This window comes from Zeus faber (genome assembly GCF_960531495.2).
Source record: "Zeus faber genome assembly, chromosome: 5".
NCBI lineage: Eukaryota > Metazoa > Chordata > Actinopteri > Zeiformes > Zeidae > Zeus > Zeus faber.
The window spans coordinates 33497413-33513735 of record NC_137192.1 but is presented as its reverse complement, the minus strand read 5'-3'; the positions used below and the strand labels follow the sequence as shown (position 1 = coordinate 33513735).

The 16323-nt window shown below is 48.7% G+C and overlaps 1 protein-coding gene across 1 annotated transcript in view; it reads right to left on the bottom strand.

The window, feature by feature from the left end:
- Positions 1–8324, bottom strand: part of grm2a (glutamate receptor, metabotropic 2a) — a gene marked incomplete at both ends in the record, with an annotated part of 26457 nt that extends 18133 nt beyond the window's left edge. The window contains one exon of the mRNA XM_080000051.1: positions 7797–8324. Coding sequence (XP_079856177.1) covers positions 7797–8324 — 528 coding nt within the window. The remainder of the gene's footprint in view (positions 1–7796) is intronic.
- Between the last annotated feature and the right edge of the window lie 7999 nt (positions 8325–16323).

Genomic DNA, 16323 nt, shown 5'->3' with positions numbered 1-16323 from the left:
GAGATCCTTGAGCCCGTTGTCGGCTCACTTTATTTACCTTATTATCCTCAACCCCCACGTCCCTGCAATGTCTCCCTCCCGACGCAAACGTTAACACCGTTCGCCTCTCCACCACATCGCGTCCCGCTAATTAGTAAGTCTCATCGCATCTGAGAGAATGTGCCAAAGCGTTCAACAAAACGGAATCCACCGGTACAGAATCATGGAAGACGACAAGAGCTTTAATTGAGGCAGAACAAGCTGTGATCTCTTTTTGGGTTTTTTGTTTTTTTTGTTATTTTTTTGTCTGTTTTTCTGCCTTGTCTGAACAGAGGACGTAAATAGACGCGGCGTGGCCTCAGAGGCAGCTTTCCTGCCTGTGAGTTCCTCCGGAGTGAGATTGGGAGTATTTGACATTCCGGAGGTGTGATGGGGACGTGCGGCTGGAGCCTCATATCCGCCCTTATCCTCCGTCAGGAGGAGGAAGCGTGGACTCCCCGCAACATATCAACCTGCCCCTGGGCGAGATGTCATTGGGCTGTAATTGTAGAATATCATAAATATCTAATTAATATTAAACTTTGTGAGCAGCTCAGAAGCTAGTGTGGGTCGCCGAGTAATCTGAAGGTTGTCGTTTGATCCCCGGCGCCTCCTGCCAGTGTGCCGAAGTGTCGTTCAGCAAGACACATGACCCCCACAATGCCTCCCGAGAAAAAAAAATTACATATACACACACTGATATTTATAAATATTATGGTCAGGTTATATATGTTACAAATAGGTGTCGTGTTTGTTTGCATGGTTCTCGGCACGTGAACGAATGCATTGAAGTGCCACCCTAAACCATAACCTCACTAAACACCATTATTTCTCCAAATGACACCATGGGCCATTAATCCGTTCCAAAATACAATCTCTGCTATTTGGCTTTTGCGGCGTGACCCAACTCTCTGTCTTCCACCCACAGAGATCTCCCCGGCGTCCTCTCCGAGCCGCGCCGAGCCTCCAGACGGCCCGGCCGCGGCCACAGATGGGGAGCGGCGCCGGGCCGGGTCCGCTGAGGACGTCAGAGAGCGCGCCTCCGCACGGCCCCCCATCTGGCCCCCCCGTTCTGGTGCGTCGCCATGGCGACGGCGGCCTCAAGAAGGGAAGATGGCGAGCTGTCCCGCTTGTGAATTTTCACCTTTCGTCTCAGGGGTGAGAAACACTCATCCGACGCGACCACCGCGTATTCACACTGCGGCAGAACTTTCGTACGTCCTGGCGGCGCAAAGGAAGGACCCGGTTTGACTGGAACGTCCACGAACACTGAGCGAGAGAGAGAGGGAGGGAGAGGAAAGCCAACCTGCTGGGCAGCACCAGTGTCGCAGAAAAGACACACACACACACACTCACACACACACTCTCTCCCACGTCCACCTGAGGAATATGTTGAGAGAGGAACCCAAAATAATCTGTTCTGAGAGAATTATCAGTGAATTCCAGAGCCAAGACGATTCGCCGAGGAATGATAGTGAAGCCATTGAAAGGGAGACTATTGTGAGGATTATTTTGAGAGTTATCTTGCAGTTGCACGGATTAGCTCAGGACTAGTTATTTGAGAACAGTAATTCAAGAGAAATAATGTTTGAAAATCATCAGCTGAGGAACGATCGTCAGCCTTCAAGTTCTACATTTTAAATAATAATAATAAATAAAAAAGCAAAGAAAAAGATGAACCACTGAGTAATTCAATATATTAAGCACAATATTTAGTTGACTTGATTATGATTATGACGATGATTATTATTAGGGGTCCGGCGCGCAGGGCTGGATCGCCTGTTCTGATCATTCCGATTTTCATTGTTTTCCTCTGAATTTTCCGGGCTAAAACCATCTGGAACAAAACAACCGCAGAAGCTACGAGCGCCGTTGAGGTGTAGCCGGAGCCAGGACGCTGCAAAACTGCTGTTTCAACCAAATCGATCCACACGCGGAGCGGAAATTTGTGGAAAAAAACGACAAAATGGGACCCACAGCGAGCTTCACCGTCGCGCCAACGTTGGAAAACAAATGGAAGGAGGTGATTTACAGGAAGAGGCTTCATGACGTCATCGTGCTCTACGAAGGTGCAGGTTATCGTTCCTAACGTCCGTTTGCGTCGTGCGCGGTGCGTGGTGTTAGACTCCATCCCTCTCTCCGGGTTACAAAGTGTTGATGTGCCTTCTCACCTGGCAGACGTCTGTGGAGTTGTTCCATTGATGTTTAATCTAATTGCTCCTCCTTATTTTGCCAGATTCGTAAAAAAAACAAAAAACGGAAACTCGCAGAAACCGCGTCCAGTCGAGTCCGCCCCGCCGTGCGAGCGGGTGATGGTGATAAGTCGCAGAAATACGCAAAAGTTTTTCCTGCATTTCATGGAGACGCCACCCGTCGGAAACGTCATCCACGGAAAGAAGTCGCCACTGAAGTGAAGTAAGTTTGATTAACCTTCGCTAACCTCCGTCAATACGCCATTTTTGTCCGAGACCAAACGTCAACTTGCGTCACTGAGACTCGACATCTATTTCCGCACACGGCCCGGTGAGTTCCAACAATGACGAGGTTTGGTTCAGAGTCAAACATACACGGTTGTTTGAAGGAAACTTTCCGACGGCTTAATCAAGCAGACTTAAATAAAAAGGGAGGAGGTGTTAAGTAGTGACAAATCCTTCCAAAATTAGTCAAATTCCAAATGAATGTTCCACAAGTGTTGTCTGCATTACAAGAGAGACAAGTCATCAAACTGAATTTTCATGTTGTTAACAGAAAAAATACAACGAGGAACTAATTCAAACTAACATTTATTTATTATGTTTGTGAAATAACATGTATTTATTATTATTATTTAAAATAATTACAAAGTGTGTTAATTATTGTTCCAGGTGCCAAAAAATGGCCGAAAGGCTAAGAAACCTACAGACAGGGTTGAGGACTGTTGGAGCCGGCACATTTCAGACATGTGCTCCAAGTTTGATTACATCGATGTACATTTGTAGCTGGAAACAGTGATAAACCATTGGAAATTCACCAGAAATTGAAGAACACTGGCGTACCTTAATCACTTTGAGAAGCAGAGCACTTTGTGACATCACCATGGTTATATAAGTCTCCGGTTCGTCTCTGAGTGCCTGTAAAACTCGCAGCTTTTAAGCAGAGTGAGGAATCAGTATTATCTGGTTTAAATGAGAATCTCTGATGAAATCCCAAAACAACTTGTTTAATGGCATTTTCTTTGCAAAGGACCATTAGGTTGCGTGGTGTGCACAGCGCCCCAGACAATGAAAGACTCATTTCAATTCAAAAGCACAGCAAAGGAGCGGGCGCAGTTTAAAGGAACGGCAGATACGCGGATCGAGAGGATGTTCGTGCCAAACACTCGACGAGCCGTAGCATCCTGCAAAAAAACTTCCAAAGCCATCTGGAATAAAAGAAGAAAGGCTGCTCGCCTTAAGCCTGAATCAAATTATGAAACAGGGACCGGTGCGGGATGAGAAATGGGGGGAGGGCCGGGCAGGTGGATGACCTGTGCTTCGTTCCGAGCTGCTTTTAGCACCTCCATAAATAACCCCTCGACAAGGGCGCTCTCCGCCGAGCCCCAGATGCGGGATTTTGTTCAAACTACAACTCATTCATCAACTACTTCACACCCTGAATTCAAACCTAGATCCAACAAAGGGATCCCTTCACTTGCTCCAGATTGCGTTGTTTGTTATGTCACGTCCCAGGCTTTTGCTTGCCTAAACATCGCTGTGTGTTGTTTCATTCGCTCGACGGGGAGTTGTTCCTTTACGAGGCAAAGAACAAGAAGTGAGTAAGGACTCGGTAAGAAGAACGCTCTGTGACCTTGTGCTCTGTCAGTTGGTTTTGTTTACTATGACTAGCGACAGCAAAGTTGGGTACAGTTTAAATGGGAGCGGTTAAACAGTCTTTGGTCTTTGCTCAAGACTATATCTATGTCCTAGTGATCGGAAGATTGCCGGTTCGATGCCCAGCTCCTCCTGGTAGCGTGCTGAAGTGTCTTGAGCAAGACATTTAACCCCCTAACTGCTCCCCGAGCGCCCGCTCAGTAGAGAACCGGCAAGTTGATGAGTTTATCACTTGGTCTGAGTAATAGTGTTTAACACTGTGCCATACAAGCGTGCGGCTCCGGTTCCAGTCCTCAAGTCTGTAACGTTGTACAGTCAATTATCTGACAACTTGACTTATTGGAGGAATTCCAGAAGATCCTCCTGACAAGTGTTTAAATTGACATGAAATATGAGGCAGGCATCAGGAGCCGTCTTCCTCAGGCTGCACGGTATCATCTGTGCAGTGAATGTGTATTGAACTGTATAAAACCGAATGCATCAAGACACACACACACACACACACACATATACAGTATATACAGTATATATATATATATATATATATTCTGTATACACACACACACATATATATATTCTCTATACACACACACACACACACACACACACACACACACACACACACACACACACACACACACACACACACACATACACACACATACACACACACCAGCCAAACAGATCCATGGATGACGCAGTCTCCCAGGTACTCCACACCACGCTCACGCACCTGGATGGCCGGAAGGGGCCCTATGTGAGATTGCTGTTCATCGATTATAGTTCAGCTTTCAACGCCATAGTCCCCACCAGACTGGCTGTCAAGCTGCGGGAGCTCGGACTGAACACTCCGCTGTGCGCCTGGATCCTGGACTTCCTCTCAGCCCGGCCCCAGGTGGTTAGGGTGGGGAGGCACATGTCCAGCTCCCTCACCCTGAACACAGGATCCCCCCCAGGGCTGCGTCCTCAGCCCCCTACTGTGCTCCCTGTACACACATGACTGTGCGGCCAGGTCCAGCTCCAACACCATCATCGAGTTTGCTGACGACACCGTGGTGGTGGGCCTGATCACAGACGAGGATGAGAAGGCCTACCGCGAGGAGGTGGCTGACCTGTCACTCTGGTGCCAGGACAACAGCCTCCTCCTGAACGTCAGCAAAACTAAGGAGCTGATTGTGGACTTTAGGAGGGGATTACAACCCAGGACACACAGTGTGTTGGTGATTAATGGGGCTTCTGTCGACAAGGTGAGCAGCTTCAAGTACCTGGGAGTACACATCACGGAGGACTTTCATACAGATACTCTGGTGAGAAAGGCGAGGCAGCATCTTTACCACCTCAGGCAGCTGAAGAAATTCAGATTACCATTATATAGCCAATAAATAGCCAAGATGAAGCCAAGATGAAGCCAAGATGAAGCCAAGATGAAGCCAAGATAAAAACAAGATATAGCCAATATAGAGCCAAGATATAGCCAATGTATAGACCAAGATATAGCTAATATAGTGAGATACAGTTAGATACAACCAAGATATAGTTAGATACAGCCAAGATATAGTTAGATATAGTTATATACAGGCAGATATAGTTATATATAGCCATAATATAGCCAGCTATAGTGATATATAGGCAGATATAGTTGTATATAGCCAAGATATAGCCAGATATAGCCAGATATAGTTAGATATAGCCAAGATAAAGCCAGATATAGAGTCAAGATTCAAGATTCAAGAGGTTTATTCGTCACATATAGCCAGATATAGTTATAGGCAGATATAGATACATAGAGGCAGATATACTGTAATTAAATATGGCCAAAATATAGCCAGATATAGTCAGATATAGTCAGATATAGTCAGATATAGCCAGATATAGTCAGATATAGTTAGATATAGTCAGATATAGTCAGATATAGTTATATTTAGCCAAAAACAAGCGGGATATAGCCCGCTTTAGTTATATATAGCCAGATATAGTTAGATATAGTTAGATATACTTTGATATAGTTATATATAGCCAGCTTTAGTTATATATAACCAGATTTGGCCAGATATAGTTATATATAGCCAGATATAGTGAGATATAGTTAAATATAGTCAGATATAGTCAGATATAGTTATATATAGTCAGATATAGTTATATATAGTCAGATATAGTTATATATAGCCAGATATAGTTATATATAGCCAGATATAGTTATATATAGCCAGATATAGTTATATATAGCCAGATATAGTGAGATATAGTCAAATATAGTCAGATATAGTCAGATATAGTTATATATAGCCAGATATAGTTATATATAACCAGATATAGTTATATATAGCCAGATATAGCCAATATAGTTATATATAGCCAGATATAGTTATATATAACCAGATATAGTTATATATAGCCAGATATAGTCAGATATAGTTATATATAGCCAGATATAGTTATATATAGCCAGATATAGTTATATATAGCCAGATATAGTTATATATAACCAGATATAGTTATATATAACCAGATATAGTTATATATAGCCAATATACAGTATAGCCAGGTATAGTTAGATATAGCCAGGTATAGTTATAAATAGCCAATATATAGCCATCTATAGCCGGATATAGTTAGAAATAGCCAGATATAGTTATGTATAGCCAAAATATAGTCAAGTACAGCCAGATATAGTTTTATATATAGCCAGATATAGTTATATATAGCCAGATATAGTTATATATTGCCAAGATAAAGCCAAGATAAAATGTCTAAAAATAACTTGCAATGTTTTTTTTATTTATCGAACTCCCACACATACTGTATGTGAGGCATGTATGTGTATGTGTGTGTGTGTGTGTGTGTGTCATGTGTGCCCCTCTCACCAGGAGCTAAGATGTAGGCCCGATTTGCCGGCCGTTCATCAACCCAGCGGTTCAGAATGCGCCTCCGTGCTAATCATGCCATCACAAGCCCCCCTGTCAACTCGTCCCAAACACAACATCTGCAGCACGTCTGCCTCTGACGGAGCCGCTGCTCCGCTGTGAATTACCGGGAAGCAGAAAGAGATCTTCCAAATTAGATCAGCTGAGCATATGGGCGAACAGGTAAACAGATCCCCACTTCGCCCCTGTGTTAACATCTCGCAAGGGGTAATTAAGTCTAAATGGATAGTTACATGTGACCATCCATCACCCGTCTCGCTCTCGATGGCTTTCTGTCTCACTCTCTCTCTCTAACTGCCTATTGACGAAGCTCACTGCCATCATCCCACTCAGCGATGGCTGATGTTAATAACACTAATGCACTTTCTGCAGGGTCAAATGACAAGAATCTATAATTCGAACAATAAAATACAATGTATTATTCAAGACAATTAGCCTTGGTAGTAACGTGATGAAAGGAACTATGAGCAGTGATGAAAGGTTCGGCTCTGTTTTGAAACATGACGAGTGACCCGAGCCACTCGTTTGAATTTAGGACTTTTTCCCTTCATTTTGATTCAGTAGGTACAACAAACGGTGATCGCGGGGGGACTTTGGGTGAAGGATGAAAGAGGATCCGAAGAGCGGGCTCGGCCCTGAGTTGTGAAAGAATTCCAACGGGAATATGTGAAAATGAGTTATCGAGGTGGGAGAAACGCACTCACTGAATGGAAACTTAAGAAACTCGTTGGGTCCTGGGCCGGGCTGCGTGGCTCGTCGTTTGCAGCCCTCGGCCTTTTCTCCTCCGTGAATCGAGAGTCGAGTCCCAGTGGATGACCGGGTGTCTGGATGCAGTTACCCAGTTGCAAACTCAAATAAATAATGGCCCTCTTTCTGGAGTGACTCCCGACTCCGTCGTCCATCACTACCTCACGTCATTTAAAAGATGTGTTCAATACGAACAAATTGCTCATCAGTCTTGCATCACCATGAGGGATGTGGATGAAATGAAAACAAACATGCCTACCTGGATGGAGACGTCGCTGTAGGAGCCCCCTATTACACCGGAGATGGCCAGAGGGACGTCGTCGTGTATGGCGTAGGAGCCATCGGGGCAGGTGTATTCACTGTCGTCCACTTTCGTGAGGGAGGCCCTGACGAACTCCAGGGACTGCTCCAGCGCGTAGGTGTCCTTGGAGCAGGTGTCCAGGATGTGGGCGCCCAGTCGGATCCCGGGCAGGATGCGCTCGTCCTTGTTGATCTCATCCAGCGCCAGCAGCATGGCCTCCAGCCTCTGGATGCCCCTCTGAGCGTTGATCTTCCCGCAGTCCTCCATGCCCTCCCCCTTCTGGTGCACGGGGAACAGGCCACCGATCATCAGGTCTCCCTCCACCGTGATCTCCCTCTTGGAGTCAGTGTTGTACCCCATCATGGGCAAGCCCTGCGGAGCCCGGGCCAGCAGGGACAGGCACACGCACAGCAGGCCGAGGTGGGACAGCCGGAGGGGCCGGGGTAAGAGGGGCACCCCCCACCCAGGGGACTTCCCCGATGACATGTCCCTGGGCAGAACGAGCTCCGACTCCTTCCTATGGCTCTCTATGTGGCTGCTGCTGCCGCTGCCGCTGCTGCCGCCGCCGCTGGAGCCTTGGAGGAGAGGAAAAGAGGGAAGCAGAGGAGGTGCAGCAGCTCCAGATTTCAAAGCACCAGTGATTGCGTTGTGGGGGAGGCCATCTACAACAGCGATGCCATCCTCTTCCCCTCCCTTTAGTCAGGGCTTTCGGTAGATTATTGCCTGCGGATCAAACAGGAAAGAAATTCAGTCACAGCTTTTAAAGCTCGGGCACAATGAGGTCTTTTGTCTTGGACACACTTTGCCTGTTTACAAGCGTTGCACCAGGAACGGACTCTAATCTCATGAGAATAGTGGAGATCTTCTACACAAGCCCTGGACACACAAGAGGAAAATGACACTGGATTCACCCAAATTAAACCTCTGTTTTCTTACAGGATGATGACAGAGTTAACACATACTGTATGTGTGTACTGTATCAGTGTGTGTGTGTGTGTGTGTGTGTGTGCGCGCGCGCGCATCATAACAATTGCATAATAGTGCATAATAGTGCAAAACTGCCATTTTCCCACTTCCATCTCTCTTTCTATGTCACTGTCTGACCTCATACACTTTCCTGTACATGTGTTTCATTTGCGCATGTGCACATGCGTAGAAACTCAGAACTGCACACGCATCAAGCCACGATCCGAAAGGCTGCATTTTGTCACATCATATTACCTGCATTTACAAAAGACTCAAAAATATGCAGTTCGTTCACAGTAAAAGGAAAATGAACACACACAAAGACAAAGAGGATCCAAATTTCCTCCACCCACAAAAAACATTTTAAGACACAGACTGAATCAAAATCTCGAGCTGTGTAAACATTCATTTATTCAACAGTCAGTAATCTTGTACATTATTCATATTTGGAAAAAAAAAAGAAACAAGCCCCGACAGGATTCCGTGGTCACTGCTCATCCCATTTTAGTCTGACTTGTTGATAATAACACTGCAGTCTCGTAACTTGGAAGCCGGTGGTGGCCCGCCCCCGGATGATGAGGAAACTAAAGTTCATTCAAAAATGTATTGATAAAACATATATATATATATATATATATATATATATATATATTAAAATGTATCTGTCCTTTATTCATGATTTTCCTTTATCATTTTGGTCAAATAGGTCAATTAGGACAAAGTATTCCCTGTTGTGAGGTCAGGAAAAATATTAAAATGTTCTCTCTCTGTGGAGCTTCACCTCTGGGGTGAGGTGCTTCCCTAGCAATGCAGCATGAAAGACCTTAAAGCAGAGTCAGAGCCATGAGTGATTTTGGGAACCAACGGCAGAATTACCTTTTTTTGTTGTTGTTTTTTTTCTCCAGTTCATCAAGCCAAATAAAATAAAAAAAAAACTAAAAAAAAACAATCGGTCGCTTTACTTGATTATATATCACCAATCTCACTGATGGCTTATGAGCACAGCGGTGGATCACCACGGGTTGCTCTCAGACTTATTGGGAGGATCCCAGCCTGGACTCGGGGGCCGGTGGCAGGAAGCCGTGGTGCAGAGAGAGGAGCTGATCCACTGGATATGGATCCGTGCAGATAAGAGACGCAGGGTTATTGTTCCACCCTAATGTCACTCCGCTCAAATCTCCAAGGCTTAATTAGGGAGAGTAGTGGGGCCGATGGAAGTTTATCTGAGCGAGCTATTGAGCCATAATGATCTGCCTCATTCCCACTGCCTGTACCAGTCAGGCTGACAAGCCCTAATTGTATCGATGAGGGATCGAGTCGCTGTGCAGGAACTGTCAAGAGTTTTTTATTTTTTATTTTTTTCTAAAAAGACTTGAAGCTGATAAGGGATGGACGGATATACCGTTAGACAAGCTATTCCTCATCGTGTACGTTTATATCTTCTTCCTTTGTGTTGCAATAGGGGAGCCCGAATATACTCCTGCGCACTGCACTTGTCTTATCTGAGATTGTGATAGGGCATGTGTGTGTTATCTGTGTGTATGAGAGAGAGCGAGAGAGAGAGAGAGAGAGAGAGAGAGAGTGAAGGGAGAGTTGAATTCATAAAAAAAAGAAAGACAGAGCTGCCAGTGTGTGTGCATATGTGTGTGTATGTGTGTGTGTGCGTGTGTGTGTGTGTGTGTGTGTGTGTGTGTGCGTGTGTGCCTTCACACACACACACAGATATGCTCATCTCACCAACACACATTCACCCACTCATTAGGTTCTCTCTCTTTGTTTCCATGGAAACGTGCCAGTTGGCGGGGAGGGGGGAATAGAAAATGGAGGACCGGCCGGGCCGAGAGGGCCGGTCCAGCCATGCGTGGCTCTGGGTCCGACAAGGCGACCGGGGAGTCGGCCCCGCAACCCGAAATGCACATTGAAAAATGTATGCGTTAACATGAACGCCATAAGATCTTCCATCCGCCAGTTGTTGTTGTTTTTTCGTTAAAAGCTGAATTTTGGCCACGGAATCACTGCCTCATGTGCACGTGCAACACTGTGCGCGGTACCAGGAGTGAGGGCCGGCGCGTGGCTGATGAACCCATTTGACACGTTTGGGTTTTTCCCTCCTTCTGGAAATTGGACTGTGGAGCTCATCAACAAGTGAACGCAAATTAAAAAAGCATGATCTGAGCTCAGTGACAAGAACAAGACTTCGCCATTTTTGTGAGCTATGAGTCTGTGAAATATGATGTTTTTTTAATGTTTCGGGGGAATTGGGGAAATATCCTCTGGTTGTACCGTGTGAGTGTGTGATCACATCAAGCTGTGAGCAGCTGTAGGTGTCCTAGTGGCTACAAGTGACCTTCCATATGCTGGATATACATGTATATAGAGTATACAGTATTTATATATAGTGTATTATTCTGTGCTAGAAAATGCATCCCATAATCCTGGTGGAGCAGTAAAGCGCTCAGCCCCCAGAGAGGACGGTGACAAAAGGATTGGTGGCTGACACGTTGTCAGTCTCCTCTCCTCCTCCCTCCTCCGTCCCGGGGGAATCTCCTCTCCCACCACGGAGGGAGGGCCCCTTCTCCCTCCTTCTCTCTCCCTCTCTCTCCCTCTCTCTCCCTCCCTCTCTCTCTCCCTCTCTCTCTCCCTCTCTCCGTTCCTCCGTCCGTTCACGTGGCCTTTTCTGCGTCTCCCCTTTCCTCGGCAGCTGCAATGCAGCGCCGCAGAACGGCACCGGCGCCGGCACAGGGCGCCAGACGTCCTCCGGTCCACCTGGAACCCCTTCTCGTCTTCTACGCCGACGTCATTTAAAATGAAAGTTGAACCTCAAAGCACAATTTTTTTTTTTTTTTCATGAATAATACCGTTTTGGAAATTGTGTTTTGTGAATTTCTCGCCAAATTTCGTCCGACTCCCATCGCCTAAAGGAGGCCGCTTACATAATCCCACATGGCTATGGAGCGCAACCGTGTGAGCTCTGATACACTCGGCCGGACCACGCGGCGCGCGTTTGTCCACGGCGTAACCCGCGCAGCAAACGCTCTCCGTCCCGGGTGAAATCCTCCCCAACGTTCTGTCAACACGCAAACTTCAAAGCGGCGCCGGCCTCCCGCTCCCCCGCTCCTCCCGTGCTGCCGACGCCGCCGTTTGCCGCGTCGCCAGATGGCCTTTTTAATTCAGCGCCGTAAAGCCTGCCAGCCTCTCAAGACACTTCAGACCAGACAGTGTGAAGGAATGGGAGGGAGGGAGGGAGGGGGCACGAAAACGCAAGAGGAAATGGGAGAATGTGATGAGGAGGAGGTGAGATGGAGGAGGGTGAGCGGTGGGCGATGGCGAGCGGAGGAGGAGCGGAGGTCAAATATACACCGGTGGCCCCGAGCCGGGAGGAGCAGGATGGAGATCCCCCCCCACCCGGCGGCAGGGCGAGGAGGGGGGGGGACAGGGAGGAAGGTCTTCTAATGGGAAGGAGGACCTGGCGATGGGAAAAGCCCCTGCGGCGTGGCCCCGTCCCCCCGCCCCCTTGTGCGCTTTCCCCTGCAATCAGTTTGGTGGTAATAACAGCGGCCGGCGCTCTCTTCCACCTCATGCACAGGACTGTTATTACGCGCGAAGAAATTTGGGAAATCAGGACGCACCCAAACAGGGATCAGATAAATCTATTCCACGCTGCCTCAGAGACTCAGTTTCAATTCAGCCTCTTCGGTAATGGGTTTTGACAGCCAAAAAACAAAACAAAAAAAAAAAAAAACCACACACAAACCTCCGTCCGCCCCGTCCACGGAGGCGGCTTCAGCGCAAAACGGCGGAGGAGGACGACGAAGGGCGGCAGCGAACGCGGCGCTGGGATCACCCTGAGCTCGTTCTGGCGGGAACGAATTCCACGAGCTACTTCCTGGGGCCCGCACACATCTGGGCGGGTCCATTCTACACCTGTGTGTGTGTGTGTGTGTGTGTGTGTGTGTGTGTGTGTGTGTGTGTGTGTGTGTGTGTGTGTGTGTGTGTGTGTGTGTGTGTGTGTGTGTGAAAGGGCGAATCCCGGTTCCTCTCGTCCGGATCGGCCGGATCGATGGCAATCACCCAAGTGGCATCGTTAGAAGGAGGAGCGGCCGCGTTCCCCCAAGTTATGACTCCCGACCTTCTCACAAAAGGTCATTTATGTCAACACCAATTAAACATTATGGAGATCCCGACGCCGTGGAGCCTCGTCGGGAACGGCGAGGACGGCGCTCCGCGGGCTCGCGGCCGCCGGCAATTTGTATCAACCCAACGCGGTACGGGGGAAGTTCCGGCGGAGGGGAATGGACGGAGGGACGGATGGACCGAGAGAGAGAGAAAGCGAGAGAGAGAGAGAAGTCCTAATGGGAGTCACCACCGTTGGCGCGGGCGTAGCTCCGCCTGGGAATGTAAAGGCAGAGCCGAGCCAGCTGGGTTTTTATTTATTTATTTATTTATTTATTTTAATTCCCTAAACATCTGAACCGAGTCGACGGGCGAGCGACTCGCAGAGAGCGACCGTTTCGACAATTTTGACAAAGGAAGCGGGATTTCACGACTGCGCGGGGTGTCGTGACCCGGTGCGCTCCCCACAACAAATTGAGGGGATTTGGGAGAAGATCACAGGCTTCCTACGTCGAGAGGGGCCCTCGGAAGTTTATTTCGGGGCGAAGGGAGCGGGACGGCATGGGGGAGGGGGGGGGGGGGGGGAGTGTTCCTCATCTACAGACGCACACCGGGACATTCCTCACGTGACGCAAACGTGCCAAAAGACACCTTGGAAGACGTGTCACGACGATCAAAGTCCATCAAATGACCAGGTCATTACATGTTGCATTCACACGTTCCTCCCCGCGCAGGGAACGAGCGAACCATAGAATGTTGACACCGACACGGTGCGACCGGGCGCGGCGCCCCAAGCGGAGCCCGCCTTCCGCGGGGTTTTCCTTTCCCGCAGACGTACGACGACCGAATCCAAAACCCTATCCCGTCGCCTCACCCGCCTCCACCCCCCCCGGACGCGTTGGGCGGCGCCTCCGTCCCCCCCCCGCGGGCCCGGTTGCGCCGCCCTCATCCAACATTCATCTCCCGCCCTTTGCCTCCGGGAGATCATGGCTGCCGGTCCTGCGGTTGGTGCGAGCGGGGCGATGGCATCTCGACGACATACGTCACCGCGTCACGGCGCCGCCGCTCGCGCTCTGGAGCCGCGGGAAGCCCTGCGACCGGGGGCGGGAAACGCCGAGCGAGGGAGCAGCAGCAGACCCAACAGGAGCTGAATAATGGATCAATGTGCTTTCAGCGGATTCGTCCTCTGTTCGGGCTCGATTATCTTGTGTTTGTTTTTTTGGGGGGGGAGGGGGGGGGTGTTCGGTGACGGTGTGAAAGAGAATTACAACGCGACAACAAGATTTATTTGGTAATCCTCTTAAGATGCCCCGCCGCCGTCACGTGTGAGCCTCCCCGGGGTGTGGTACCGGCGTGGAATAGACGTCGGACGCGACGAGGCATCAGAGCCCTGCGAGCCCGCCCCCCCGATGATTAACTGAGTTTTACTTGATTGTTGGGTAATGTTCACCAAACGTCTTCAGGGTGAGATTCTCCACTGTCGCTCTTTGACTTTGTTCCATTATCGCACTGAGTTAAATAAACGCTCCCTCACATGCACACATGCACACACACCAACTGCTCTTATGTCAATTTCCTGCAGTTGAATCTTAAATCAGCTGTTGCAGATTTTTTAGCAGGCTCTCCAGGCATCGCTGGGTGAGGGAAATGCACTAAAGCACAATTGACGCTGGAAGCCTTGTCTTAAGGGTGGAAAGGGGTTTTTTCCGGGAAAAAGCCATTTAGAAAATGACAACAGCATAGTCCCAACATATAAACGAAAGGCAGTGAAACGTTTCACCCAGCAGATGGTTCAAGAGCCGGGCGTACAGTACAGACAGAGCCTCTACTGGGGGTGATGGGGGTGAACTGTGTGTGTGCGCGTGCGTCATAAGCAGTGAGAGCCAGCGACCGGGAGGGAGGATCAGAATCACACTCCGGGATGGTAGAGAGGTGTAAGCAATTAAAGTGTCCTGCTCGATCGGACCGGAGCAATTCATCATGCAGCAGTTTGATCGCTGATGAGCGGCACCTAATAAAACCCAAACGCGCGATAACAGCCCCAAGTGACAATAAGGGAATAAGGGGAGGAGGATCAGATCCCTCACTCATTAAAAAACCCCCAAAAAAAACAACCTCCCTGAAGGCGTCCACGCGCCGCAGTCACTGGATTGTGCCACCGCGCACAGTATCACTGTGTTTCCGACAAATTATGGGGTCCCCTCTGCATTTTTTTTTTATATCAATGGATTTTTCGGGGTTTCAAGGTGATGAAAACAACATAATTGTCTGTTATCTCAGCGACAACAACCCCTTATTTGTAAGGGGCAGTAGCTCAGGAACTCGAAGAGCGGGTCGTCTAGTGATCTGACGATTGCCGCTTCCCTTCCCGGCTCCTCCTGGCACATAAACGCAGCCCATTTACCGTTTATCCTGAGCTCCGCACTCCGGCCTGCCTGCACGCAAGCGGCTTCCGCAGCGGCAGTGCCGACGGGGCCGCATTAACACGACGCACTGACGATGACGCCCCCCGGGTTCTGGGCCCCCGGGCGCGCCCTGCCGAGCTGCCTGGGACCCATCCCCGAGGCCGTGCGCCGGTCCCCGAGGCTGTGCACGGTGCCCCGCCCATAGCTCCGCCGCCGCCTCGTCCACGCCTCTCGGCTACTGCGTAGGAGGTGAAAGCGCATTTCGTTTGCACTGAAAAGGCAACACTTCGCACATTTTGAGCCCCCCCATCCCAGGTGTGCACACACCATAGGGGATCACAGGGGATCAAACTTCTCGGGATTCCGGCGCAATCTATTGGAGCCGAGACTGAGACGAAAATAACATCAACCAAACCAACCCCGATGGTCTCTAGTCTGGGACTGACGCAGGATTTTCTGGCCACTTCAAACCACAGACGACTCTTAAGACAAGAGATTTCCCAACGATTCTCTTACGATCTTCAAGACGCCTGAGTCCCACATCCTACTGAAACAATAGTGTGCAATAGGCATAAAGAGAAACTAGGCGGACCTCCACCTCCACCTCCCACTTCCAGCTTTTGGCTCCAAATGAGCACAGCAGTGCGTGTTCTTCTCCAGCCAGCCTGCACGTCCAGGCTCCTGAATAATTGACGGCAATCATCAACATCTCCCATGATTACAGATTACTGCGCTTTAATGCTCTGAGAGTATTCACCAAGTTACAACTGGTAGAAGCACAAAGAAATGAAATGCAAGCTGTTTATCATTACTTTCTGTGCACGGTGGCACCACAGTCTTTAATTGTTCTCAGGCTTTGCAGTGGAACATGGGAAGCTGATCCTGCTCCAGTAGAACCTGAAAGCACTTGTCACGCAGAGACGTACAATATTGTATGGATTTTTTTTAATGTGTTATTAAGTTTTGTGATGAGCCATAATCACACTAAACACTTAACACAT